Here is a 26,795-nt window from a genome sequence, read left to right as displayed (position 1 = left end):
ACGCTAGTGAAAACAGAATGTCAGTATCTTAAACTGTTCACGGCTCATTTGAGGTGGACATCTTAGCTGAATAACCCTGCATAATTTGTGAATAACTGTAGATAGGATGTACACCTACTCTGGATACTAGAGGCGTGCATTATTTGAACTTGAGATGGGGAAAGATGTGCTTTGCTACATATGCAACTCCCATTATACATGCGTGGAACGTGTAATCTAAAATGCCCGACTTTGCTCCAATTCTTTCAGCAGGGGAAATGGGCGACGCTCTCGAGACGGATTCTCGTGAGCTGCGAGCTGTGTGACGCAACATCCCAGTAACTACGAGTGCAAGCTTGATAGTTATCATCAATAGTTCTCATATGGAAACGTGTGTGATGATAAATTTTGTCAAAAGCCTAGGAAAGCACTGCATGTTGAACTATGCGCTACTTAATACCATTAACGAAAGTAAAGACAGTATCTTAAACTGTTCATGAGTTATTTCAGGTGGAATTCTTAACTGAATAACCTGTATAATTTGTTAATAACTGTTATTAGGATGTAAACCTACCTGAATGCCTCACAATTGTTGTCTGTAGGGTAGCTTCTTGTGATCCAGACCGGGCCGGAGGTGTCCTGTGACGATTGCTCTTCATTGATATGCGTTTGTACGTGCCAGATCATCCCAGAAGTATTTCTGCTGACGCATTTTACTTCTTTTGAACAAGAAACACAGCAGTTTGTGGTATGTGACATCTCTTCAAAATAACCAACATCCACGACTTGCGTTCCGTTTCGGACCTCATCTTCTAGTTTTGCGTAAAACTAGTACAATTTCACATTGCACCGTCATATATCAAAGTATCTAATTATGACGGGAATATTCTATAACATTGCAAGGAATTATTTCCTTCGTCACCAAAATATCGGTAAGCACAAGCAGTAGTCATATGTTACTGAATGTGGGGTCTGATAACGATGTACACCTACCTGTCGAAAGAATTGGAGCAAACTGGAGTATTTTAGATTACACATTCCACTCATGCATAATGGTGGTTGCATATGCAGCAAGGCGCATCTTGCCTCGTCTCTAGTTTCGAATAATGCTCGCCTCTAGTATCCAGGTACGTGTACCTACAGTAGCCGTCAGGTTCTGTACTCATTCGTGTATCTACCAGTGCATACAATGCCAGAATGCGTATCCTTATAATTATGTTATACTGCGTCAAAATAGACCTCGGTAGAAATGAACGCCCTAGTCGCTTGTTCACACGTATTTACGAAATGGAGAAGGCCCGGGGTTGACTATTCGCATACTCGGCATGAATCACATTCAGCTCCGACTAACTGTAGGCCTACGACACTCTGCTCACTGCACAATGCGGGGACAACGCTCTCGAGATCTCTCGAAATTTCTCGCGAGAAATAGTGCCTGCGCTAGTCTCAAGAAATCAAGAAATCTTGAGACCTAGTCTCAGACTGTCCATCACTACTTGTATGACCTCTACTTTACATCCTTACTACAACCTGTAATTACCCTCATAACCATGTGCAGAGATTTGTACCCTTTATTTACAATCCCATTCATGTGATTACCCCAATGAAGCCTTTCCTTATATTAACACCTAAGTACTTAACAATAATCCCCAAAAGGAACTTGCACCCCATCAACGCAGTAATTAAAACAGAGTAGTTTTTCTATTTGTGAAACTCACGACCTGACTTCACCCCGTTCATCATCATACCATTGCCTACTCTCCATCTCACAACATTATCAAAGTCATTTTGCAGTTGCTCACAATCTTGTAACTTATTTATTACTTCATACAGAATAACATCTGCAAAAAGCCTTATCTCTGATTCCACTTCGTTACTTATATTATTTATATATAAGAAAACAAAAGTCTAATAATACTGCCTTGAGGAATTTCCCTTTTAATAATTACAGGGACAAATAAATTTAGTGTACACTAATTCTCTAAGTTCTATTTTCTAGAAATATAGCCACTCATTCACTCTTTTGTCTAGTCCAATTGCACTCATGCCAGTAGTCTCTCACGATCTACTCTATCAAATGCCTTAGATAGGTCAATCGCGACATGGTCCATTTGACCTCGTGAATCAAAGTTGTCTGCTATATCTTGCTGGAATCCTACAAATTGAGCTTCAGTGGAATAACCTTTCCTAAACCCCACTGCCTTTTATCGAACAAGTTATTAAAAGACCGCAATGTGAAACTGCATATCAAGCAACATGACTGTTGCTGCTTGCAGCTAGGACAAACTAAACTCTGCCGCATAAACATCAAATCAGTCCTAAGGAAAAGAATAGTGTTGACGTCTGGCCAAAATAGAAAAATAAATTTAAGTATCTTTCACAACCATGGGTACAAGGATAAGTTTGATGACTTTCAACAATGCTTTAGTTTATTGTTACCAGAGTATCATTTACAAAAAAATCTCAAATGTGTTTTAAAAGATAAAAAGGATGGTAAAGTAGAAATACTGTACGAAATATCGTATGCACATAAATGATCTATTCAGGATTAAAACCCAATTAATATACCATTATTTAAGAAACACATAAAATGTTGGTTAGCTGCTGAAATATATTTAATAATACAGTACAAACAAATATAATAATACAATCACACCATAGACACCAGAGCATCCATTTTATATATAAAGTGGAGGTTAAAACTTTCAGCATCCATAATGCTGACCAATTCTGTTAAGATTTAGTTCCACTACCCTGAGCATGGAAGAAGAGTGCTTAACCATCTGCAGCACACAGCGAGCCAAAGATGGATCTGAACTTCAATGTTTATTATTTCTTAATACAAGTTAGTATGTTGAGCTATTTTTATCCTGAGCCACTCAATTGTAATAAATAACTTTTGCAATGTTAATTACATTACTGTACAAAGAGTATCCATAAATTAACATAAAGAAATTTAAAGTTTTCTCTGCAATATATTATAAATACTTTACTTTATAAAATTATAACATTTTTAGTGTTCCAGTTATAAAAAGATAAAATTCTATCCATTTGTTTCTTGATCAGTTATCTGGCTTTCCACATTCCAACCAAAGAAACTAATCTTCTCAATACAACCATTCACACCATTTGAACATTACAGGCTAAGCAACAATTCTGCAGTAACCTAGATGTTTTAGGGAACAGATCTTAAAACTACTGATTCAGGGAGTATTACTGACAAAATTACAAAAAAATATTTAATTAAAGTTTCATAAGCCAAAACCATAAACTTGAAAGAGAGAAACTCTGAATATACAAATCAATTTAAGAGTTTTAAGATTCCACCCTCTTAACTCTGGTATGGGCAAGAACTGTCAGTTCCACTTTCCTGGTTCACATATTTTAGTGAACAAACACATAGGCTGAGGAGAGGATGATCTAATCATCCATTCTAAACCTTCTCTTAAATAGCATTATAACATAGGAGGCCAGTTACTGCCTAATTTGTGCGCATAATAAGGCAAAAAAAGAAAAAAGCATCAAACATAGAAATGTAAACGAAAAGTGGCTTTCTGAAGAAAAAGCGAGTATTTGACGACTAAGATATATTGCAGGAATGTATTTCCTGGTAAATCATAACAGTTGATAATGCCTGTACAGAAAAACAAATTAAATCGCACAATAAATATTTTCTTAAGATGGAAGCAATGTTTTTCATTATGTCGAAAACACTAATTGTAACACATATAACATTATAAAATATCTCTAAAAAGAACACAATATTAAACAAAGAATGACATGTTTTGTTTTACAAGAATATCCCTAGATTATATCAAAACACTTTACATCAAGTGCGTATTTGTACAATATTGTTTACATTGCGTACACTTGTCAATGATTGTGGATTGGTTAAGTTATGATAAATGAGAAAAATTATTACTGTAGTAGTCCTCCACTGTTGCCTTAGTAACTTGAGGAAGTTTTCTGTTCTTATCTTACCTGCTAATCATCCATTAACTCCACCAGCTATATTTAGAATGAAGCCAGTTCCCTTGCTTCAGTCATTGTTGCTGTGTAGAGGGGTGAGGGGAATTGTGTAGACAATAACTCTGTTCACTGGAGAGGGGAGGGGAAGTGGTGCTTCATCATCTTGATGAAGAATCATCTCATATTTTTGTATATGAGTGAGTAAATGTAAGCAAAGATCAGAAACCTCGAACGATTATACCGAAACAAGAAACTGGACTTTTGTATAGTGGTATCAGAGGTAAAAGGAAGCCAATGAATACCATAAAGGCACTTGAAGATGAAAATGGATATCTAGTTAGGACAGAAAGTGACATGAGAGAAGTCAAGTTAATAAATTTCATTATTCGTCCGTATTGAACCAAGATTACAATTTATTAAAATTTGTATCCACCTTACTCAACACATTAAAATGTTGTTAAGATGAAATTACAACATATATTTTATCAGAACTAGTTTCAACGCCTTTTTTGCGTTATCGTCAGCTGATATACCTTTTTAGGAAATATTGGCAAACACATAAGTTTATCTACGTCACATAAAACAACACGGCTTGCTAAGTTACTCGGTGCTTTGCAAGGACAACGATCTTTTGAGGTCCGCATTGAACTGGGAATGAGATAATTGTTAACATCTTAAAGCACCGACTGCTCGTTTCCACCTCACTACGATTGCTCCATTATAACGGCTTGAAGATTTTACTGAATTATTTTAATACGGTTCCACATCACGGTTTAAGAAGTGTTAAACTGAGCTAATGTTTCTTTAAGAAGATTGTGTTTTCAGTGGTTGTTCTTGTTAAACCCACATTAATTTATGAGGAAGCAAACCAACTTACATCGGACCTCATCAACTTAAAGTTTAATACTCGCAAGTCTCAGATAATATGGACTTTGAAACAATATAATTGTAACACAGTTTTTAGATCATCAATATGTTTTTTAAAATTTGTTTTATGTGACGTAGATAAACTTATGTGTTTGCCAATATTTCCTAAAAAGGTATATCAGCTGATGATGATGCAAAAAAGGCGTTGAAACTAGTTCTGATAAAATATATGTTGTAATTTCATCTTAACAACATTTTAATGTATTGAATAAGGTGGATACAAATTTTAATAAATTGTAATGAGAGAAGTCCTGAAGAACCATTTCGACCACCTACTGAAACAAAATACAGAACTGAAAATCTAAGCCTAAAGTGAGGAACCTCCCATCGCTTGGACAGAAAATGAGAGCCTTAAAATCTATGCCTAAAGGAAAATCTTCAGGTGCAGATGAAGTGAATGTGGACATGATCAAAGGCAGCAGGCATTCCAGTGAACAGTCAACAAAATACCTGCAGACTGGAGCAAGGGCATTATAATTCCCCTGTTTAAGAAAGGCAGCAGACAGAAACCCACCAACTATAGAGGAATAACACTGCTGTCTCATGGGCTAAAAATTCTAGAGATCATAGAAAGGCAATTGAGAACCATCATTGAACCACAGTTAGAGAAGGAGCAATAATGATTCAGAAGTAACAGATCAACAATGGATCTAATTTTTAGCACTCACATGGCGCTGGAAAAGTATTAGGAGAAAGGCAAGAACCTGGTCATCTTATTCCTGGATATAGAAAAGGCCTATAATAGTGTTATAAGAGATAAGATCTGGGAAAAGAAATGTGCCTGAAGGACTGGTAAGGAAAATTCGGATGTTGTACAAAGACTGTACTAGCTGTGTACAAATTGGGGAAGGTCGATCATCATGGTTTTAGACTAAGAGTGGAGGTCAGCAAAGGAAGTGCATTGTCCCCAATACTATTCATCACTGTTATGGATAATATATTGAAGAACGTCAAGGAAAAGTTACGTGAACTGAATACAATGGCCTTTGCCGATGATATCATGATTTGGGGTGAAACAGAAGAGGAAATATAGACCAGACTCAACGTATGGAAATCCCAGTTCCAGGAATATAACCAACATCAGCGAGACCAAGACAGTGGTGACGGCAGTCAACAGAGAAGTGCATCCAGCAAGTGTAAAACTAGGAGACCACCAGCTAGAGTGTGTGGATAGTTTTCCTTACCTTGGAAGTGTGATCTCCCGTGATGACTTGGTCAAAAAAGAAATCACAAACAGTGCAAAAGGGATCAGAATCCTACCAACAAGTAAGAACACTTTTATGGGATGACATGATTCCAAAACCAGCCAAACTGATGATATTTAACAGCTATTTCATACCAATATTGACCATGGTATTTAAGAGTGCACCCTCACGAAAAGAGATTCATCAAGTCTGCAAGCATCAGAGATTAAATTTCTTAGATCCACCACCCAGAAGACCAAGATAGGCAAATTAGGAAATGAGGAGGTGAGGAAAGAAGCCGGAATAAAGACATCCCTATTAGACAGAGTCGGCACATCCAGACTACGGTGGTATGGGCATGTGATGAGGATGGATCCGACACGAACAGCCAGAATAAATTTGGAAAGACAGATGGAGGAGGAAAGACCTGCAGGAAGACCTAAAACCCGATGGACATAATCAAGGTTGATCTAGTTGCCAGAGGATGGACAGTGGATGATGTTCTCCATGACAAGTTGTATATAGGCAGGAAGAAGTGGAACAGGCTCATTAACAGTACCTGGGAAACTGGAACTGTACAATGATGATGATGACTGAGTAAATGTAAGCTAATGATACTGCTGAAATAAAAATGGAATTGAATTAAAGACACAAAATGACAAAACAGCACTTCCTCTCCTCTCTTGACTGAACAGCATTATTGCCAACAACATTCCCCTCAGCCCCCACTACACAAGAAACCAAACCAATCTCAATGATCACACACATTTATAAAATTATTCCATCTTCATGCCACTTAATATTCATACATTTGACACTGAATAAATTAGCATTTAATGAATCTCATAGGAGGCTATTCTGATGATATTCATCTGACTGTAGGTTAGGATATTCTTATCTGTACTAAATTTTCTGAATTTAGACAGCACTCTCACCAATCAAGAAGGTTTAGTAGTGTATCACTAAACATAATGTCTTACAAGATACTCTTTACTTCAATTCCATTTTTTATTTCATCAAAATCATTACCATACATTTACTCACTACCAGACAAAATTATAAGATGAAGCAGCACTCCTCCCTACTACCTCTCCAATGAATCAAGCTATAAGGTTCTTTCCAACACAGTCCCTGTACCAGTACATGGTCTCCTTGCACATGCGCGATACGAAAAATCCTTTCCAACACAGTCAAAATTGCGTTCATGTATTCGTACGTGTACTGCAGTCAAACGTTCCAACTAACTCTTCGCATCGATCCCTGGCGGTCGGAACTAGTCCGCAGTCTAAAGCATGTACTGAGCCGTACATTTCTGTGACATGCGGAGAAACACTGTATCGTTGCCTCCTGCTGTACGCTGATTTCTTAGGAGTTCCTTAATCAGCTGTTTTTATGCACACTGCGTGCTCTTCTCCCATTAATAAATTAATCAGCTGTTTGGTTACTGAGGTTAGGATGGATAGTGACGACGATTATTTACAATCTTCATCCAGTGAAGAAGAGGAGGTTTTTTGCAAAAAGAAAAAGAAATGAAAATTATTTAGGTGATGGTAATTAAACATCTTTCTGTAGTTATTTATGTATTGTGTTACGTTAGGCCTATAGTTTATAAAGGCACAAAAGCTACCAGGTGAAACAAAATATAATTGAAATACGATGTATTCTTCACAAGAAACTGTTCCTCAGTAAAATGAAAATGACTTTTTCAAGCATTTCCACATTAGCCGAGGAGTTGCTCAAGATATTACAAATCGATATGAAAGAAGTAAGCATCATAAGAGACATTACGGGCAGTATGGAAAAATATCGGCATTACACCAAGTTAGTACAGTAATTGTGTTACTCCTATTCCTTGGAGTTCATGAACGAGAATCCATTCCAACACAACCCAATTGTATATCAATCCCGGCACCGATACGAAGTCAGCGCATGCATATAGAGCGGTATATGGATGTGTCCACGTACTGGCAGCAAACTGCGTGTTGGAAAAAACCTATTGCCAACAGAATTCCCCTTACCCCTCTACATAGTAACCTTGACTGCAGCAAGGTCGCTGGAGGTAATGGACGATTAGCAGCTTACATAAATACAGAAAACTTACCCAAAGTCATTAAGGTGACAGTGGAGGACTACTACAGTCAATTTTTCTCACTTTTTTATAACTTCCCCAATTCACCATCATTGACAAGTTTATCCAAAGTAAACAATATTGTGCATATATGCACACGATTTAAAATTACTTGATGGAATCTGTGGATGTTCTTGTAGAACAAAACATGTCATTATTTAATAGTGTGTATTATTACTTTTTTTTTTACAGATATGTTATGTGTGTTATAATCAGTGTTTTTGACAGACTGAAAAGCTTTAAAGTTACAAATTAGATATAATTGATATGTATCATACTATTTACAAATAATACAGTTTGGGATGATAAAATATTGACAGTAATGGATTTTGTCCATTCTTTTCATCTCATTATAAAAGTACAATTAACTACAGTGACTTTTTGATTGATTCCAGAACTTGGACAACAATGTATTAAATGCTATAGACCTAATCAGTAAATTCTATTAAAAATTTTCTAGCTGAGAAATTTCAGACAGCCTATTACAAACGGCAGCAGTAATTTCAAAGAGTCTTGACTCAAACTCCAGAGTGACGATGGAATATCTCACGATGGACGCAGAGTCTTGACTCGAAGCAAATCTCACGAAGGCGTAGCAGAACGTGGAGTTTTGATGATGGTCACAAAATCATGAAGGCGCTGGATTCTTTGTCTCACCTCTTTCTCTTTCTCAAGGAGAGATTTCTTGTATTCATCTTGAGACTGCAACATGGATGATATCAATGAAAGAACACAGAATATACAATGAAACATTGTCCCTGCAGAAACAAGAGATCCCATTCTGCAATATACATACCAATGAGTCTTCAAAACAAGGGTTACTTTTACAAAAACAAACAATTTTCCCCACACAGAGCATTCAGAAATCGTATTTTTCACTGTCCACCGTATATAGAGTCCTTAATAAATTAAGTTTTCCAATAGGTCAACACATTAAAATGAATACCTTGGCAAATTTCAATATATATATAAAATACTAGGCTGATTTTTGTGACCATGAGTTTGGAAGAATGGCTGAACCAACTGACATCATAAAGCATTCTGATGAAAGCCCTTGGCCAATAGATTTGTACGGTGTCTTTAAAAGCATAAAATTTTCTTGCCATATATTTTTAAATTATTAAAGAAAAATGTAGTATTCTGATTGGCCGAAGCGCACACCAGTTCTTCAAGACCACCTGAACAGTGAGAGCTCTGAGGCATGTGGCACAACAGAGGAGGTTGGAAGGGAGTAAGCATGCATGTGCAGTCAGACTTCTTCCCAGTCTGCTGTATTTTGGCTTCCTCGGCCTGTGTTGTAGCGAGTCGCTTGGCCGAGAAGAAGCTATTCAGGGCAATTTTACTGTCTCTTCTGAAGTTCTCCCTATATTTGCTAACTTTAAGTGATTTCAGATAAATTTAAATGTTTCCTTCTCCATGTCCTCTCTCCCTGTATTTGTTAGCTTGAGTGATTTTGGAGAAATTATTTTTTAAATGTTGTAATTGTAACAATGAGGCTGTGAACTACTTCCATTCTGGTAGTTAGTGAAGTGAGTCAATCCTCTGTCATATTAATGTGCTAATTTTCAATTTTGATTGGGCCGACATAGTACTCATAACCAAACAGGAGCAACTTTCAATTATTACTGAAATCATCAAGATGCTCCAACAAAACAACACAAATGTCAAGAATGCATTTTTCATCAATGGTCCCTAGGGGCACTAGAAAAATGTTTAGGATATATAATAAAAAGGTGCTTCAATTCAGGACTTCATGTTATAACAGTAAGATGGACTGGAATACCCGATGTTTTGCTGCACAGCAGTTAAACATTGCACATTGCATTCAAAATTCCTCTAAATTTTGAAGGAAAGTTCGGTGTCTGGATTAAAATTAAATTCAAAAAGCACCTGACGATATTTGATTAGTATGGCTCAATATGGGATAAAGCCCCGATTGCAAATAGTCATTCATTAATGTGTGTGAATCATCTTCTAAAATATATCGTAGGTAACAACATTCCATTCCTCCTGGTGGGAAAATTATAATTGAGGGAGACTGCATAAAGGTTTTGCCTATTTTGCCACATGCTTATTGCCAAACAATTATTTATTAATAATTGGATTAAATACTCTCCTCTTTGGCCCCTTTTCAAAATACGCCACTTACATAAAAATAATTATGTAGACAAATGAGGTAATCCACTTACAATATAAAATTAGTACTTCAATTTATTTTAATCATGGCACTAGTTTCGGCCTATTGATATTAGGCTATCATCAGCCACAAGATCTTAAAACTCTTAAAAATCTAATTGGCCATATATATAGCAAAATTAGATACCACAATACTTGAAATCTGTTGTGATCCAATATTCAATATCCATTAAAATAAGTCACTATCTTGAGGATATAACACAACACTTGAAAATTCTTATGATCTGTTGGTATACTTCAATAAATATAAATCACTTTCTTGAAGATATGCAAATAATTTGTTGAAAAATTAATGGTAATTGGTGAAAAATTAAGATAGAATAGATTGTTTTGTATATTGTACTGATTAGGTGGAGTACTTCATTTCCCCTACAACAGTTCTATTGTCATCAATATGGAACATGAAAATTATAAACTTTGATACATAAAATAGATGGAAAAAAAAATTGCTGATTTTTTCAGGAAATTGGTAATGGCGACTAACCTTCCATGTAATGTGATGGATCGAATGTTATTGAATTACCAATCAGAATTTTAGCACATGATATTGTGATTGAAACTTATAGCAAAATGTTCATTTCAGCGAAAGAAGTCATAATTTTCTCGAAAGTTGCCATTCTTAATTAATTTGAAAGTCATTAGGCTTATACCTGCTAGTTGAAAAAATACAGTAGAGTCAACAGATTAATACTGAAGATAAAAGCCGGCTACTTGAATTTCCTACATAATTCTTGAATTCCATGGAATTAATGGTTTGCCTCCACATACTCATATTCTAAAAATTAGAGCCATAGTCGTGCTCCTTAGAAATCTGAATATTTCCCAACGGCTCCTAAACATAACCAGATTAGGGCCTAACTGTAAGAAGTATGTATGAAAAAAGTTTAGATTTTGAAATAATAAGTGGAGATAAAGATGGACAGAGATCTCTAATCTCCATCACTTTCATTTTCTTTCAAGAGGTATCAATTTCCAATTCGCTAGGCATTTTGTATCACGATCAATAAACTTCACTGACCTTTCCTTCATATAGCTTGGTAGGAGTATATGGGACTTTGACAGGCAAAAGGTTCGTATTGTAAAATTTTGGTATGTGCATAGTGGGGTGTTGTTTTTGTTTTTTGCTCTGGGAAATGTGCAGTGCATGGTAGTTTGGATGCATGGTAGTTTGCTTTAGGACCGTCACCTTGGGAATGGAGTTTCTTCATGCTCAAGCAAGTTGGTTGTTCCTGTAGATCTTTTGCAGGTGTGTCTAATTTCATTGTTCAGCCTTGTTATTTGTTCCTTATTTAAATTTTGCCTGGTATGTTTTATAAGGGGGTCTCAATTTGTTCAAAGAGGAATATGCTCAACATAGGTTGCCATATGTCATGAATTTCACGGGCAATCCAAGATTTTAGAGAGAAGGAACATCTGGACCGAAAAGACATGTCCACAAGAAGTTATGAAGTCAACTTCAGGTAACTTGCAAATTGGACGAGAATATTTTCTTTGACCAAGCAGTAACACTGAAATGTATTTTGGCAGACACAAAGGTTAAAATATTTGAGAATGACAAGTCTAACAAGAAATAGATAGCTTTAAAAAAAAAAATTTTTATTTTTTATATGGCGAACAGTATTCTGCAATGCTTAAATTGCAGGGTACAATTTTGCTGTTCTTGGACATAATTCAAATGCAGAGAGGGTGTTTTTCTCCTATGTGTGCTGAAGAAAGGAACATGTTACCACCAACATCTGCAGGGTTTTTTTTTTTTTAAAGCCTTCGGGCACGTGTCTACACAGAACATGTCAGCGCGGCCAGGTGACTCATTTGCCGAGAAATACCTTCATGATTGGCTGAGGTGATCTAATGCAGCAGTTACTTCACTGGAATAGCTTAGTTTAAGATCTGTGGTATTGATAGTGTGTTCAATGTGTTAGCTTTAATATACGGTAGCATAGTTTCTGTATGAATACAAGTCATCGTGTGTTAATGATTGAAGTGTACAGTAGAACAGTGTGTATTCAGTGTGTCGTGCTATGTGAAGCATTCTTCCGTTATCGAGTGCCACTTTTGATTCATTTGGAAATTTCCTGGCATTCTTCGTCCCCACAGGGATTTGGTACATAATTCAGTAAAGAAGTTCCGCACCACCAGGTCCATTCTTAACAAGAAAATACCCAGGAGAAAAACTGTTTTAACAGAGGAAAAGCTTGATGAAATAGGAGCTCTCTTGGAAAGAACCCTGACAAAATCCCTGACACGTCTTCGCTGTACAAGCTAATGTGTCATTATCTTCTGCCCAATAAAGGAACAAAACTGTTAAAAGCCAAACTGTACAAATCCACTGTTGCCCAACATTTATGAGGATCTGACAGTTTTGGTAGGTTTCGATACTGTAAATGGTTGCTTCAGCCTGTTCACATTGGGTATGTTGACCCAGAAATTTAATTTTTTAGTGACGAGGCATGGCTGCACTTAAGTGGCTATGTAAATAGTCAAAACAATCACTACTGGTGTGCAGAAAATCCACATCAGGCCATTCTTTCAAGAGCTGATGGAAGAAGAAAGGAATTATGGTTACTTCACGCAACAGCAGACACTGCTAATCGGTCTAGGATATAACATGGGGAAGTTTTTTTAAGATCATGTGGTTAATTATCCTGCTAAATCTCCCGATTGAAATACCCATGATTATTACCTGTGGGTGATGTTGAAGGGAAAAGTGTATGTGAACAACCCTCTCACAAGAGAATGTTACATAAGTTATTTGGAACATTACACAGGTTGAGATTTGCCGAGTGTCTGCAAGCCTGTTTATGAGGTACCAGGCGTTTCAAAGCTGAGGGACAATATTTTGAACACCACATGTAAAGCAAGGAAGCTTTAGACTAATAGTTTCACTAGAAATCACTTTCTATAAATCTGAATTGCTGTGGTGTAATGGGGAGGAAAGGTGCACATATACTGGCTAGCGACTTAGTGTCATTGAAATACTTTTATTTTCTCCAGATCTTATAGTTTTTCAACCTAATCGACCTCAATGGAGAAAAAAGAAATATAAATAAATTAAAATACCAAGCAAAACTAGGAAAAATTACAAGCAAAAACAAGCGAACCAAGACAACATATCAGACAGTACACTATGAAGATACAATAATACTCGATGCTAGTGAACAAAACAAAACTGAAACGCAAAAACAAAAGAAAAAAGGAAAAACAATGGCAACATGGCAAAACAAAACAGAATTGCACACAAAACAAAAATACAAAATAATGGCAACGCAAGGTTAACTACCTCCCTACTTCCTTGGTACGTGATGGCACGTGTAACTCAATCTCTCCTGACCTAGCATAATACCTCGTATGCTAGGACATCCCCCCCACCCTGTAGTGACATATGCCATCACCTTCCCTCTTTCCCCACTGCTAGTCAGTAGTGGGGAAGGCCGCAATTCTCCTGCACCGAGTCTAGTGCAATTTAACGCTCTACCTGTGTCATGATAATCAACTGCCTGGTTCGTTCTCTTGATACAACTGAGATTTAGCTTTTAAGGCAGCTGTACATCTGCTTCTAATTCTTATCAAAAACCTACATAAATTACCAGCACACTTCCACTCAGACACTAACCACCTTAAAAGCTTATCTCCATTACATGGATGAGAAATCAACTTCAACTGCTGCTCGTTCATAAACACCCACCTCTCTTCAATCGTATTTACTTTGGACTTAGTCCATCGTCTATTCATACATATACCTAAAAACCACCAAATTAAACCTCTTCTCACTATCCTATTTACATTTACCACTCTCAAATTCACCATCTGATTAACCTTCATAAGCATCTTTAGGGTAGCTCTCTTCCTACATTCGGCTACCAGCTCTTCTTCAGCAATATCTCTCGCCATCATAATCACAGGTTTCCAATACGCAACTCTTCTCCTCCCCCATTCGATATTATAAAACTCACCTAACCCCAGTCTATCTAAGGCATTCTTCACCTTGTCAAGCCAGTAATCCCCATAATTGCACTTCATTTGATAATGAAGCCGACTGCAGAATTAGGCCCCCTTCACCTTCTCTCAATCTGCACCAGTAACCAATCAGAGAAAGCTAAGGGTGTGGAAACTGCAGGAGAAGGAAATAAATGAAGAGTTCCAGACACACATTAAAACAAGTATACCTAAGGAAGAATTTTTTTTTTTTGCAACTTGCTTTACGTCGCACCGACACAGATAGGTCTTATGGCAACGATGGGACAGGAAAGGGCTAGGAGTAGGAAGGAAGCGTACGTGGCCTTAAGGTACAGCCTCAGCATTTGCTTGGTGTGAAAATAGGAAACCACGTAAAACCATCTTCAGGGCTGCCGACAGTGGGGTTCGAACCCACTATCTCCCGAATACTGGATACTGGCCACACTTAAGCGAATGCAGCTATCGAGCTCGGTCCTAAGGAAGAAATTGGAGGGTCAAAGAAGAATGGGGATACTTTAAAACAGTCATGGTCGAGTGCAGAAAAGACCTGTGGAAGAGTATCAGGCAGGAAAAAAGATCTCTGGTGGAATGACAGGGTAAAAGATATAGTTCAAAGGAAGAAACAAGCTTGAAAAAGATGTCTGAGAAACAGAACAGAATGCAAAACAGAATACAGGCACTGCAAGAAGGAGTGCTCCAGGGTGGTTCAAGAAGAGAAAATGAAATGCTAGCAAAAATTCACTGAATGTTTACAAGAAGATACAACCGGAAACAAAAAGATCTTATTTCAGTGGGTTAAAAAGAAGAAAAACCCAGGAGAAGGTGCTAACTTCATTGAAAATGAACAGGAGGAAGTGATGACACAGAAGCAGGATATATTGCAGAGGTGGGGAAAATACTTTGAACATCTTTACAATGTGCAAAATACCTCGGTACAAGGAGAAATCGAAGAATCACATTTAGTGCAGATGGAAGATAAGGAAAACGAGGTGCCCATGGCAGAGATTGAGTGGGCCACTAAAACAATGAAACGAAGCAAGGCAGCTGGAATTGACGAGGTCACCATAGAAATAGTAATAGCAGCAGGAATAGTTGGTCTACAGTGGTTGTACAGACTCTTCAGAGTGATATGGAGAGAAAAGACTGTTCCAAAAGAGTGGATGAAAGGGGTCATTACACCAATTTTCAAGAAAGGAGACAGGAAGCAATGTGAAAATTACAGAGGAGTGACACGGGTACTTCATACAGATAAGATCCTTGAAAGAATCTTGGATAGACGAATAAGAGACAGTAGAGGGAAAAAATTCATTGCGTCAAATGATGGAAAGGTATTGGGAATATGGAAAGGACATGGTAGTAACGTTTCTAGATATTGAAAAGGCACATGACAGTGTCCCAAGGAATGAAAATGAAAAACCTACAACCTGTTTTCCAGTCATTGACTGGGTCAGGGATGTAATGAATGAATCATATATACACTATTAGTACGATGGGGTCACCACTCCCAAAGTGATTTATTAATGACTTTTTTTAATTTCGTGTGGCTATTTCTAGCCGAGTGCAGCCCTTGTAAGGCAGACCCTCCAATGAGGGTGGGCGGCATCTGCCATTTGTAGGTAACTGCGTGTTATTGTAGTGGAGGATAGTGTTGTGTGTGGTGTGTGAGTTGCAGGGATGTTGGGGACAGCACAAACACCCAGCCCCCGGACCATTGGAATTAACCAATTAAGGTTAAAATCCCCGACCCGTCCGGGAATCGAACCCGGCACCCTCTGAACCGAAGGCCAGTACGCTGACCATTCGGCCAACGAGTCGGACATTAATGACTGATAGATGCTATGAAATGAGAATAGAGTGTGTTGCTGGAATGAAAAATGACAGGGAAAACCGGAGTACCCAGAGAAAAACCTGTCCCGCCTCTGCTTTGTCCAGCATAAATCTTGCATGGAGTGACCAGGATTTGAACCACGGTATCCAGCGGTGAGAGGCCGACGCGCTGCCGTCTGAGCCACGGAGGCTCTGTCCCAAGGAATATGGTAGGAAAATACTGACAGAGGCACAGGTTGGGAATGAAACAATGCAGATGATAATAGCATTGTATCAAAATTGCAAAAGTTGTGTTAGAACCAAAGTGGGTCAAACTGAATGGTTCAGAATTGAGACAGGCTTAAGACAGGGAAGTGTATTGTCTCCCTTACTCTTCATTATCATCATGGATAGAATTCTATATAATATCAAGGAGAAGATGATGGGCGAGCAAGTAAAGTCTATGCTCTTTGCTGATGACATTGTAGTTTGGAGAGATATTGAAGAGGAAGTACAGACACAAGTTGATTTATGGAATGAGGAGATATTGGAATGAAGATTAGTACCGTAGGTTATGATTTTCATTTCGTGTTGACGTACAACTATTACAGAAGATTAGTACTGCGAAAAGTAAGACTTTGATCATGACAAGAGGTAACAGAAAATCCAGAGGAGTGATAAAAATAGGAAATGAACCTCTTGAAGCAGAGAAAAAATTTTAATATTTGGGCAGCGTGATATCACAAGATGGAAATTTGGATGGAGAAATTGATTTAAGAATACAGCAGTCTGCAAGTTTCTACCAGTGTGTGAGAGACATTGTAAGGAACAAACATGTGCCAATGACATGCAAGAAGGTTTTATACTTGTCCTATTATAAACCTATACTGACCTATGCTTCAGCAGCCTGGACGTTAACTAAGCGGAACCAAAGTAAGATACAAGCAGCTGAAATGAGGTTCTTGAGGAGCATACAGGGAAAGACAAGATGAGATAGAATACGAAATGAGGAAATAAGGAGAAGCGTGGGAGTGTGTAAACTTCAAGAAGAAATGATATAGCAAAGCTAAAATGGTTTGAACACATGATGAGAATGCCAGGAGAGATAATACCAAAGAGAAAATTCATGGATACGACTGGAAAGAGGCCTAGGAGACGTCCTAGAATTAGATGGATGAGCTCTGTTGTGGACTATATTCCAAACAGAGGAGTCGATAGCAATAAAGTACTAGAAGAGGAATGGTGGAAAGATTGAGTAAGGCTTTGGTACACTACCCTACCCAGAGAGAATTTGGAAAAGGGAATGGATGAACAAGAAGAATCTTGATATACTCTTTACATAACATCCTTACTCCTGCACTCACAGTACAGAATGACAACCCCGTAACAATCTTACAGAACTTACTCTCTACCTGCTCTTAATACCCCACACTCTTCCCCCCCCCTTTCCAAACCTCAGAAGCATACAGCATTTTACTCTTCACCACAGCATTCAACACCATGCTTTGTATATCATAGCTTACCCCAAAAATTTATTCTCCAATATCCTAGTTAGTGAGAATGCAGCTTGGCCTTTCTATTTGGCTCGCCTAATCTGCTCTGCCAAACTACCATTTCTACTTATCACCCCCACATCCTCATCTTTTCCACCACCTCTATCTCCTCCCCATTCACTGCCCACTTTAACCCCAGTTTTTTTTTTTTGTTCCCTTTCCTACAGACCATCACCTTAGTCTTTTTAGTGCTGATCTTCAATGACCATTTCTTCAAAAAACTCCAAACCTCATTGAAGCTTTTTTGCAGGCTCCCAGCCATCAACATCAACAATACATCTGCAAAAATCAACCCTGGAATTTCTTGTATGCCTAGGACCACCTTTTCTCTACATGACCACCTAGTACGTCATTAATAAACAATAAGAAAAGAATTGGCGACAATTTACACCCCTGTTTCAGCCGAAATTTCGATTCAGTCAACCCATCAACCACCCCTTCCTCCACCTTAATGCTACAACAGACTTTTTCATATATGCTTCTGATTACTCTTCTCATCTTCTCTCCCACCCCTGCCCTCCCCAGTCTTTCAAACAAGGCCTCCCTGCTCACTGTATCGAATGCCTTCTGGAAGTCAATTGCAGCTATAAACACTTTCGAGTGGGTGAGTTGGCCATGCAGTTAGGGCCATGCAGTTGTGAGCTCGCATCCGGGAGATAGTCTGTTTGAATCCCACTGTTGGCAACCCTGAAGATGGTTTTCCGTGGTTTCCCATTTTCACACTAGGCAAATGCTGTGGCTGTACATTAAGGCCACGGCTGCTTCCTTCCTATTTCTAGGCTGTTCCTGTCCCATCGTCGCCATACGACCTATCTGTGTCGGTGCGACATAAAGCAAATAGAAAAAACCCACCTTAGAGCCTTCTTTTCTAACATATTTATCTATTATTGTTCTTACAATCATTAAATTATCTGATGTCCTCCTCCCTTTTCTGAACTCACTCTGAAATATCAATAGAAATGAGTAATCTTCTGCCTACTTCCTCAACCTGTTTACTAAAATAACCATGTACACCTTGCTCAGGGAGTCCAGCATGCCTCTATAGTTACTGGGATCAGCCCTCTCTCCTTTGCTTTTATAAATAGGACGTATGATCCCTTTCTGCCATTCTTTCGTGAATTTCGTCCCCTCGAATATCTTGTTTTGAAATGTAACCAAACTCACAGTCATCTGTCTATTTTTTGATACTTCCTTCCAAAAAACATTTTTTATTGCATTTTCACCTCCCACAGTCTCTATCCCCTTTCATCTATATAGCCTCCTTCTATCCTTACCCACCCTTTCTTCTCCCCTGATAATTCCTGGAAGTACTCTACCCACGTTGCATACTCAATTGTAGGTTTTGTCACTCTACTTGCCCCCCCTATTAACTTTATTAACCCTCACCCACACCTTATTTCCTTCCCTGTCATTACACTCCCTGTTTAATGCTTCCGTTTGAGCCTCCTGCCATGCCTTTTTCCTCTCCTAGCATTTTCTAAAAATTATTTTCTCAACTTGCAAAACTGTTCCCTTAACCCCCTCCCACCATGTTCCTGTACTCAACCAGCACTCTCATCACTACCTTCCTCTTCACCGTACACTCCTTATCGAACCATCCCTCCCCCTTATCTCTAGTCTTCTTCCTGTATGCTTTCTCCACCACCACTCTCCTACCAGGATATTCCAGCAGCTGTAAACTCCTATCAATATTATTGCCCTCAACTGCTACCTCGATCCCTACCCTAATGATCAGAAATTTGGCATCTTCATGGTGGTTGTTTAACTTCGCTTTACCCTCCTCAGTCCAAATATACTTGGGAACTCTGAGGCCTTTCTCCTTCCCCCCTCTTCCTAATCCCCTCTCTTGCACTATCCCACTCCTATTCACGATTACATATAACAGGGAATGGTGTGATTCCACCCAATTGTAACGATCACTCACCTATTTTCGGCTACCGTCATCTGGAACTTCATCTATGTTCATATACTCGCCGATACTTCACTCATCTAACCGGCCTTGGACCTTCTCTGCTGCCGCGCCGTGCATCCGTCCTGGTGAATTGCTAACTACACACTGAGTCTCCTCTGCGTTACGTCATCTGCTACGTCAGTGTCCGATATTTCTCGACGTTTTGTGTACTTTTTTCCGGAACTTTCTGCAGCGGTATAAAGGCTTCCCCCACATACTCGGTCTTCAGTCCAGCACTGATTCCGAGTGTGGTTGGAGGGTCGTCTGAGGACTTCCCAGTATTTTGCTGGGAAGCTCCACTTCTTTTATTTGCTGCATTGGGTGAGCAACAGAGTATTTATTTTATAATTACCACTATTATTCTCCTCCTATGGATTTTGGAGTTATCTTCATTGTTGTGGCCGATTTTCTTTAAAGTATGATATGAGTGATATTTTTTCTTAACAAATGAACATTGAGTAATATCCAATTTCAAGAGTTGGTGAGTGATTGAACTTGTGGCCTGGACGGTACAACTTATCACATAAAACTGTTCCTGCATTTGGCAATGTTTATACTCAGGCGACTCCCATTATTGTGATCCCCGTCCTTGGTCCTTCCCGTGCCTTTCTTCTCTCTTTGTTTACCTTTTTGGAAATTTGTGTCCATATTTTCCGAGGCTTTATAGGTTACCGCGTTCATTTGATTAGTCAAATATTATAATTTGTAAATGGTCTAGGGATTCTATTCTAATGTACGTCATTCACGATGAGTGTTTTCTTTTGTGTGTGTCAGGTTACAAAATTGAGTTGTAAAATTTAAAATTGATTTCCTTTGTAGAAACAATATACTGTTTTGATTAACTTTTTTTCTTCTTCTTATTACATCCACTAACCTCCAATTGGTCCCAGCTCTTTTCTCCTTGAACGTCTTGTCAAAGAATCTTAATCAACCTATACGTTGTTGCTATAAATCGTCACAAAATGGTAGCAGAGTAACTCACCCGATTTATTTACTGTTGTCCTTTTTTCAATTTTTCTCTTTTTTTACTCTTTGTTACTGTGCTCTCTTTTTCAACATGGCAACTTTTTCCGATAATTTTCCATTAAACTCTTCTGATAATTCTTTATATTTACCCCCGTTTTCCCGGTCTCTACCTAATCCACCTCATACGGATTTAATTACTTTTGATGATTCGTCCTCAGAACCTTCATCCACCATTTCTTCGTCTTCGCATTCTTCCACTTCAGACTTATCTGATCAAGACCTAAAACCAAAACTTCCAAGTACCGCTTATCATTTACATCCTGAATTTTCTAGGCCACTCACCTCATCGCCTATCTCCCCAAATCCACTCATTTCTACATTAAATTTAGAGATTATTAAACAGTCATTAACACAAGTACCTCATTTAACTGATACAAATCCTCGAAATTTAACTATATGGCTATTTTTTGTCCGTAAATTTCTTAAAATTAACCTTGCCCCATTTTCCCAACTCATTAGTTTATTAACGTCTAAAACTACTGGACATTTAACGAATTTTTGGCTTGAAAATATGGCACATTTTCAGGATTGGGCTCAATTTCGCACATGTCTCCATAATTACTTTTTACCTTATGAGGTACGTCATACATTGAGTTTGGAATTTGTCCGCCGTCATCAACGTTCTGACGAACCTGTACACGATTATTTAGACTCACTTCTTACTTTTAGTGATGTTCTTAATATCGCTAATAATCCATCGGAATTAATTTCAATTGTTACATTTTATGCTGTACCTTCTTTCCGACAACTTCTTCAGATACATTCCCCCCCTACCTCTTTGCTACAATTGTATACCGCAGCACAAGCTCATACGACTTACTCGTATGCAGATATTTCCTACTATGCTCGTGTCCCACCACCACCACCAGTCTTACCTTCTGCTACTACCTCTCCCCCGGTGTCATTATCATTACCAATATCTCGTTCTGTTACAGTCAGTAAACCTATTATCTGTTACCGCTGTAGAGGTACAGGACATATAGCTAAATTTTGTGCCTCCCCCATCTCGGGAAACGCCCCCAACCCTCGTCCGTAGGCAGTGGACGCGTTCACGGGGCAAATCTGCCTGATCAAATACCTGCTTTTCATCACATCTTTACCACTCGGCAACCTTTTCGATCTTCTTACACTCAACCGAGCGTCAAATATGATTCTCACATTTTTTGCTCATTACCCAAAACTTCACATATTGTAGTCTTGCTCCACAATATTCCTACTATTGCACTTTTAGATTCTGGTTCAACGACTTCGTTAATTAGTTTCGAACTCTTCCAATCTCTTCAGACTATTTTTTCTCGTCTTCAACTTTCTCAGTCTTCCCTTCGTTGTACTTCTGCATCAAATAATCTACTTCAGACTCTTGGTCAAGTCAAGCTCAACTTAAAAATTCAACATTTTTCGTGGACCTATTCTTTTAATGTTGTAGAAAATTTATCATATCCATTAATTCTAGGATATGATTTTTTTCGTCATACTGGTTTGGTACTTGATTCATTTTCTTCCTCTATTCGTTTTACCTTTTCGGATATTAGGATTCCATTAGTGAATTGTTCTGATTTCCCTCTTTCACATTTTCCTTCGGTTCGTAAGGACCATGTGTATTGTAATCGTTCTCAATCTGCCCAACTTGATAATTTGTTAGTTGAATTTTCTGATGTTATCACCTCTAAACTTGGAACAGTTTCCAATTTTCAAGCTCATATTGATCTCACTGATACCACGCCTGTTCGATCTCCCCCGTATCATTTGAGTCCGTCCAGAATGAAAATTCTTAATCAACTTGTAGAGAAAATGCTGGTTGATAATACCATCGTACCTTCCACTTCGGACTACGCCTCTCCCGCGTTCGTTGTTGATAAACCTGATGGGTCCTTTCGTTTTGTAGTTGATTATCGTAAAATTAATTCTAAGATCCTCTACGATGCTTACCCCATGCCTAAAGTTCAAACTGCGTTTCAACATTTTTCCAATGCACAGTATTTTTCCCTTTTAGATTTCAATTCGGCCTATAATCAGATACCCTTAGATGATAGTAGCTCTAAGTATACTGCCTTTATTACTCCTACTGGGCTGTATCAATTCACGAAAGTACCTTTTGGATTAAACCTTGGCTCACAAATCATGCAAAGATTTGTTGACAATCTTTTTTCTGATATAAAATATCAGTATCTATTTCCATATGTGGATGATCTTTTGATTTATAGTCCTGATTTTGACACTCATATTAAACATCTTCGTGAAGTACTCTCTCGGTTACGTTCTGTTAATCTTACCGTCAATCCTTCTAAAATTATTTTAGCACAGACTTCCATTAAATTTTTGGGCCATATTCTGTCCAATAATGGCATTTCTGTTGATCCGGATCGGGTTTCTGCAGTTGATCGCATTCCTCCACCGAAAAATTTGAAGCACTTGCGAACATTCTTAGGTATGGTTGGTTTTTATAGTAAATTTATCCCTCACTATTCTCGCATATCTGAGCCACTTAATTTACTTAAACGAAAAGGCATGAAATTTCACTGGGGAGAACAGCAACAAACTGCATTTATTTCTCTCAAATCTGCCTTAACCAAAGCCCCTGTTCTTCAAATACCTGACTTTGATTTACCCTTTGAAGTTTTTACGGACGCCTCTGACGTTGCGGTTGGAGGAGTCTTACATCAAAACCGAGACGGTAAACTTCTTCCTATTGCTTATTTTAGTCGCTTGCTCTCGCCTACGGAACGTAAGTATTCTGTTTATGAAAGGGAAGCATTAGCGTTAATCCTCACTATTGAGCATTTTTCGGAATACCTTGACCATCGGCAATTTCTTGTTCAAACTGATAATCAGGCCTTATCCTGGCTACTCAACAATGCCCCTAAAATAGGCAGGACCGGTCGATGGCTGCTCCGCCTTTCTCGTTTTAAGTTTTCTGTAAAATTCGTTTCAGGTTATCAAAATTCAGTCGCTGATGCTCTTTCTCGCCTTTTTGACCAATCTCCCTCTTCAACTTTAGATCAACTTCCTTCTTATGAAATCAATGCGATTTCTTCTCTTATTGATTTTCCATTATCTTTTGACTCGTGTCATCAGCATCAATCTACCGATTCTTACTGTAAAGATATTAAGATTTCTCTTTCTGCTACTAACTATGACGGACCTTTCCGGATCCATAATGAATTGCTGGTTTTTAAACCAACTCCTAAATCAACCCCTAGAGTAGTCATTCCTTCCCCTTTACGTTCGATGCTGTTTCAGTATTATCATGGATCTCCCACAGGGGGACACTTTGGGCGCGCTAAAACTTATTCTCGGTTGGCATCTCAATTCTTTTGGCCCAATATGCGTAAGGATGTCTTCACTTGGGTTAAATCTTGTACTTTATGCCAAAAACACAAACCCCGGAATGCATTGTCCTTTGGTGCTCATTCCGCCACACCTTCTACTTATCCTGCTGAGAGGTATTATATTGATGTTGTCGGACCTATCACTAAATCCTCCCACGGCAATGCATATATTTTTACTCTGCTTGATGGTTTCTCTAAATTTTTGATTTTGCGTCCGTTGCGTACGCTTTCTGCTCAGACTATTATTCGGCTTTTGAATGACCAAATTTTCCCTATTATTGGTCTACCGAAATACCTGGTTTCGGATAACGCTACCATTTTTACCTCACAATCCTTTTACAACTTTTGCTTTATGAATGGTATTAACAAGGTCTTTACCTCCCCCTACCATCCTCAAGCCAATCTCGTCGAACGATATCATAGAAATTTGAAAGTTCTATTGTCCATTTTTCATTCCGAAGATCAACGCCATTGGGATTCTGAATTACCTGCCTTTGCCCTAGCACTTAATTCTGCCATCAATAACTCCACCTCTTTTTCCCCGGCGAAATTGTTTTTGGGTAGAGATTTGCAAACTCCTTTGGATTTAACATGGGATCTACCTTCTTTGCTCCTTTGCCCCCCTAATCAAGTCACTCAAGCGGAGTGGAAAAGGGCCTTAACTAAATTGCACCAGGCACGGGAGGTCCATCGACGGGTTCACGACCGTGGGCACCGTCCATCAAAATTTAAACTTTTAGATAAAGTACTGTTAAAGAATCATCCTCAAAGTTCCGCGAATGATCATATATCTGCTAAACTTTGCCCTCGTTGGACAGGCCCTTTTTCAATCATTCACTTCTCTACTCCGGTTTCTGTTTTATTACAGGATGCAAATGATCCTTCCATTGTTAAAAAGGCCCATGTTTCGCAGTTGAAACAGTATTTTCAGTAATTTCTTTCTTTTTCTTTTCTCTTTTGCTCTACCCAGTGACCCTTCAACCCCACCCGGGTCAACTGGACTCTCCCATCTTGGTGAACATTGGGGAATGTTCCCCTTCTTTTGTTTTATTTTTTTTATATATTATGTATGTTAAATACCCTAGACCATACTGTGTTTGTTTATTGTAAATTTTTAATACCCCCCCCCCCCCCCTTCCCTTCCTTGTGCCTTTATTATGTTTATTTAAACTTTGTTTCTTGCCGAGTCTGCTTTTGTTCCAGCTCCTCTTTTTCTTCCTTCCTCTTCGCCCGTCGCCATTCGTCGGGTCCATCTTGATTTCCGGAATCCTTCGGATTCCTGGCCGGCGGGGGAATATGTAACGATCACTCACCTATTTCCGGCTACCGTCATCTGGAACTTCATCTATGTTCATATACTCGCCGATACTTCACTCATCTAACCGGCCTTGGACCTTCTCTGCTGCCGCGCCGTGCATCCGTCCTGGTGAATTGCTAACTACACACTGAGTCTCCTCTGCGTTACGTCATCTGCTACGTCAGTGTCCGATATTTCTCGACGTTTTGTGTACTTTTTTCCGGAACTTTCTGCAGCGGTATAAAGGCTTCCCCCACATACTCGGTCTTCAGTCCAGCACTGATTCCGAGTGTGGTTGGAGGGTCGTCTGAGGACTTCCCAGTATTTTGCTGGGAAGCTCCACTTCTTTTATTTGCTGCATTGGGTGAGCAACAGAGTATTTATTTTATAATTACCACTATTATTCTCCTCCTATGGATTTTGGAGTTATCTTCATTGTTGTGGCCGATTTTCTTTAAAGTATGATATGAGTGATATTTTTTCTTAACAAATGAACATTGAGTAATATCCAATTTCAAGAGTTGGTGAGTGATTGAACTTGTGGCCTGGACGGTACAACTTATCACATAAAACTGTTCCTGCATTTGGCAATGTTTATACTCAGGCGACTCCCATTATTGTGATCCCCGTCCTTGGTCCTTCCCGTGCCTTTCTTCTCTCTTTGTTTACCTTTTTGGAAATTTGTGTCCATATTTTCCGAGGCTTTATAGGTTACCGCGTTCATTTGATTAGTCAAATATTATAATTTGTAAATGGTCTAGGGATTCTATTCTAATGTAAGTCATTCACGATGAGTGTTTTCTTTTGTGTGTGTCAGGTTACAAAATTGAGTTGTAAAATTTAAAATTGATTTCCTTTGTAGAAACAATATACTGTTTTGATTAACTTTTTTTCTTCTTCTTATTACATCCACTAACCTCCAATTGGTCCCAGCTCTTTTCTCCTTGAACGTCTTGTCAAAGAATCTTAATCAACCTATACGTTGTTGCTATAAATCGTCACACAATCAACCACCTCAATCCTGTTAATTCTATCTAACATATCTTCCAAACTAATTACCAAATCAATAACACTTCCTCATTTGTAATACATGTCAGTTTTCCTTCCCTATCACCTTTCCACCTCCCACTCAGAATGTACAAGTTGCTCACCCCACATAATTCTAGAACTTCTGCCTGTATCCATTCATCCCTTTATCTACACTTCCCCTACATCCCATATTTACTCCCATTTCCTCTTTACCATACTCTGGGCTGGAGCACCCAATTCTCGCGTTACAATCCCCCAACAGAATCAATCCATCCTCTTTGTACTCCCCGCTAATACTATTTATTTCCTTTATCAGACCATCAAAAAATATTCATTTGCATATATTGAGCCCCTTGGTGGATTGTATATAAAACCCAAGCACACACTCTTCCTCTCATCTCCCTCCAGCTTAAACCTAACCCACATTACCTCTTCCATCTCATTCTCTATATTTGTAATTTTAT

The 26,795-nt window shown here is 38.5% G+C and overlaps 1 protein-coding gene across 2 annotated transcripts in view; it reads right to left on the bottom strand.

Moving 5' to 3' along the window:
- Positions 1–2,423: 2,423 nt before the first annotated feature.
- The window catches only part of LOC136857830 (PHD finger protein 21A), a 203,127-nt gene continuing 178,755 nt past the window's right edge, over positions 2,424–26,795 (bottom strand). The window contains exon 10 of one of the 2 annotated variants that reach the window (XM_067136792.2): positions 2,424–8,889. In XM_067136792.2, the coding sequence (XP_066992893.1) occupies positions 8,770–8,889 (120 nt within the window). In that variant the 3' untranslated portion in view covers positions 2,424–8,769. The remainder of the gene's footprint in view (positions 8,890–26,795) is intronic. The other variant, XM_067136793.2, reaches the window with a different exon arrangement.

This window comes from Anabrus simplex, chromosome 1 (assembly GCF_040414725.1).
Source record: "Anabrus simplex isolate iqAnaSimp1 chromosome 1, ASM4041472v1, whole genome shotgun sequence".
NCBI lineage: Eukaryota > Metazoa > Arthropoda > Insecta > Orthoptera > Tettigoniidae > Anabrus > Anabrus simplex.
This window is presented reverse-complemented; position numbering and strand designations above follow the sequence as displayed.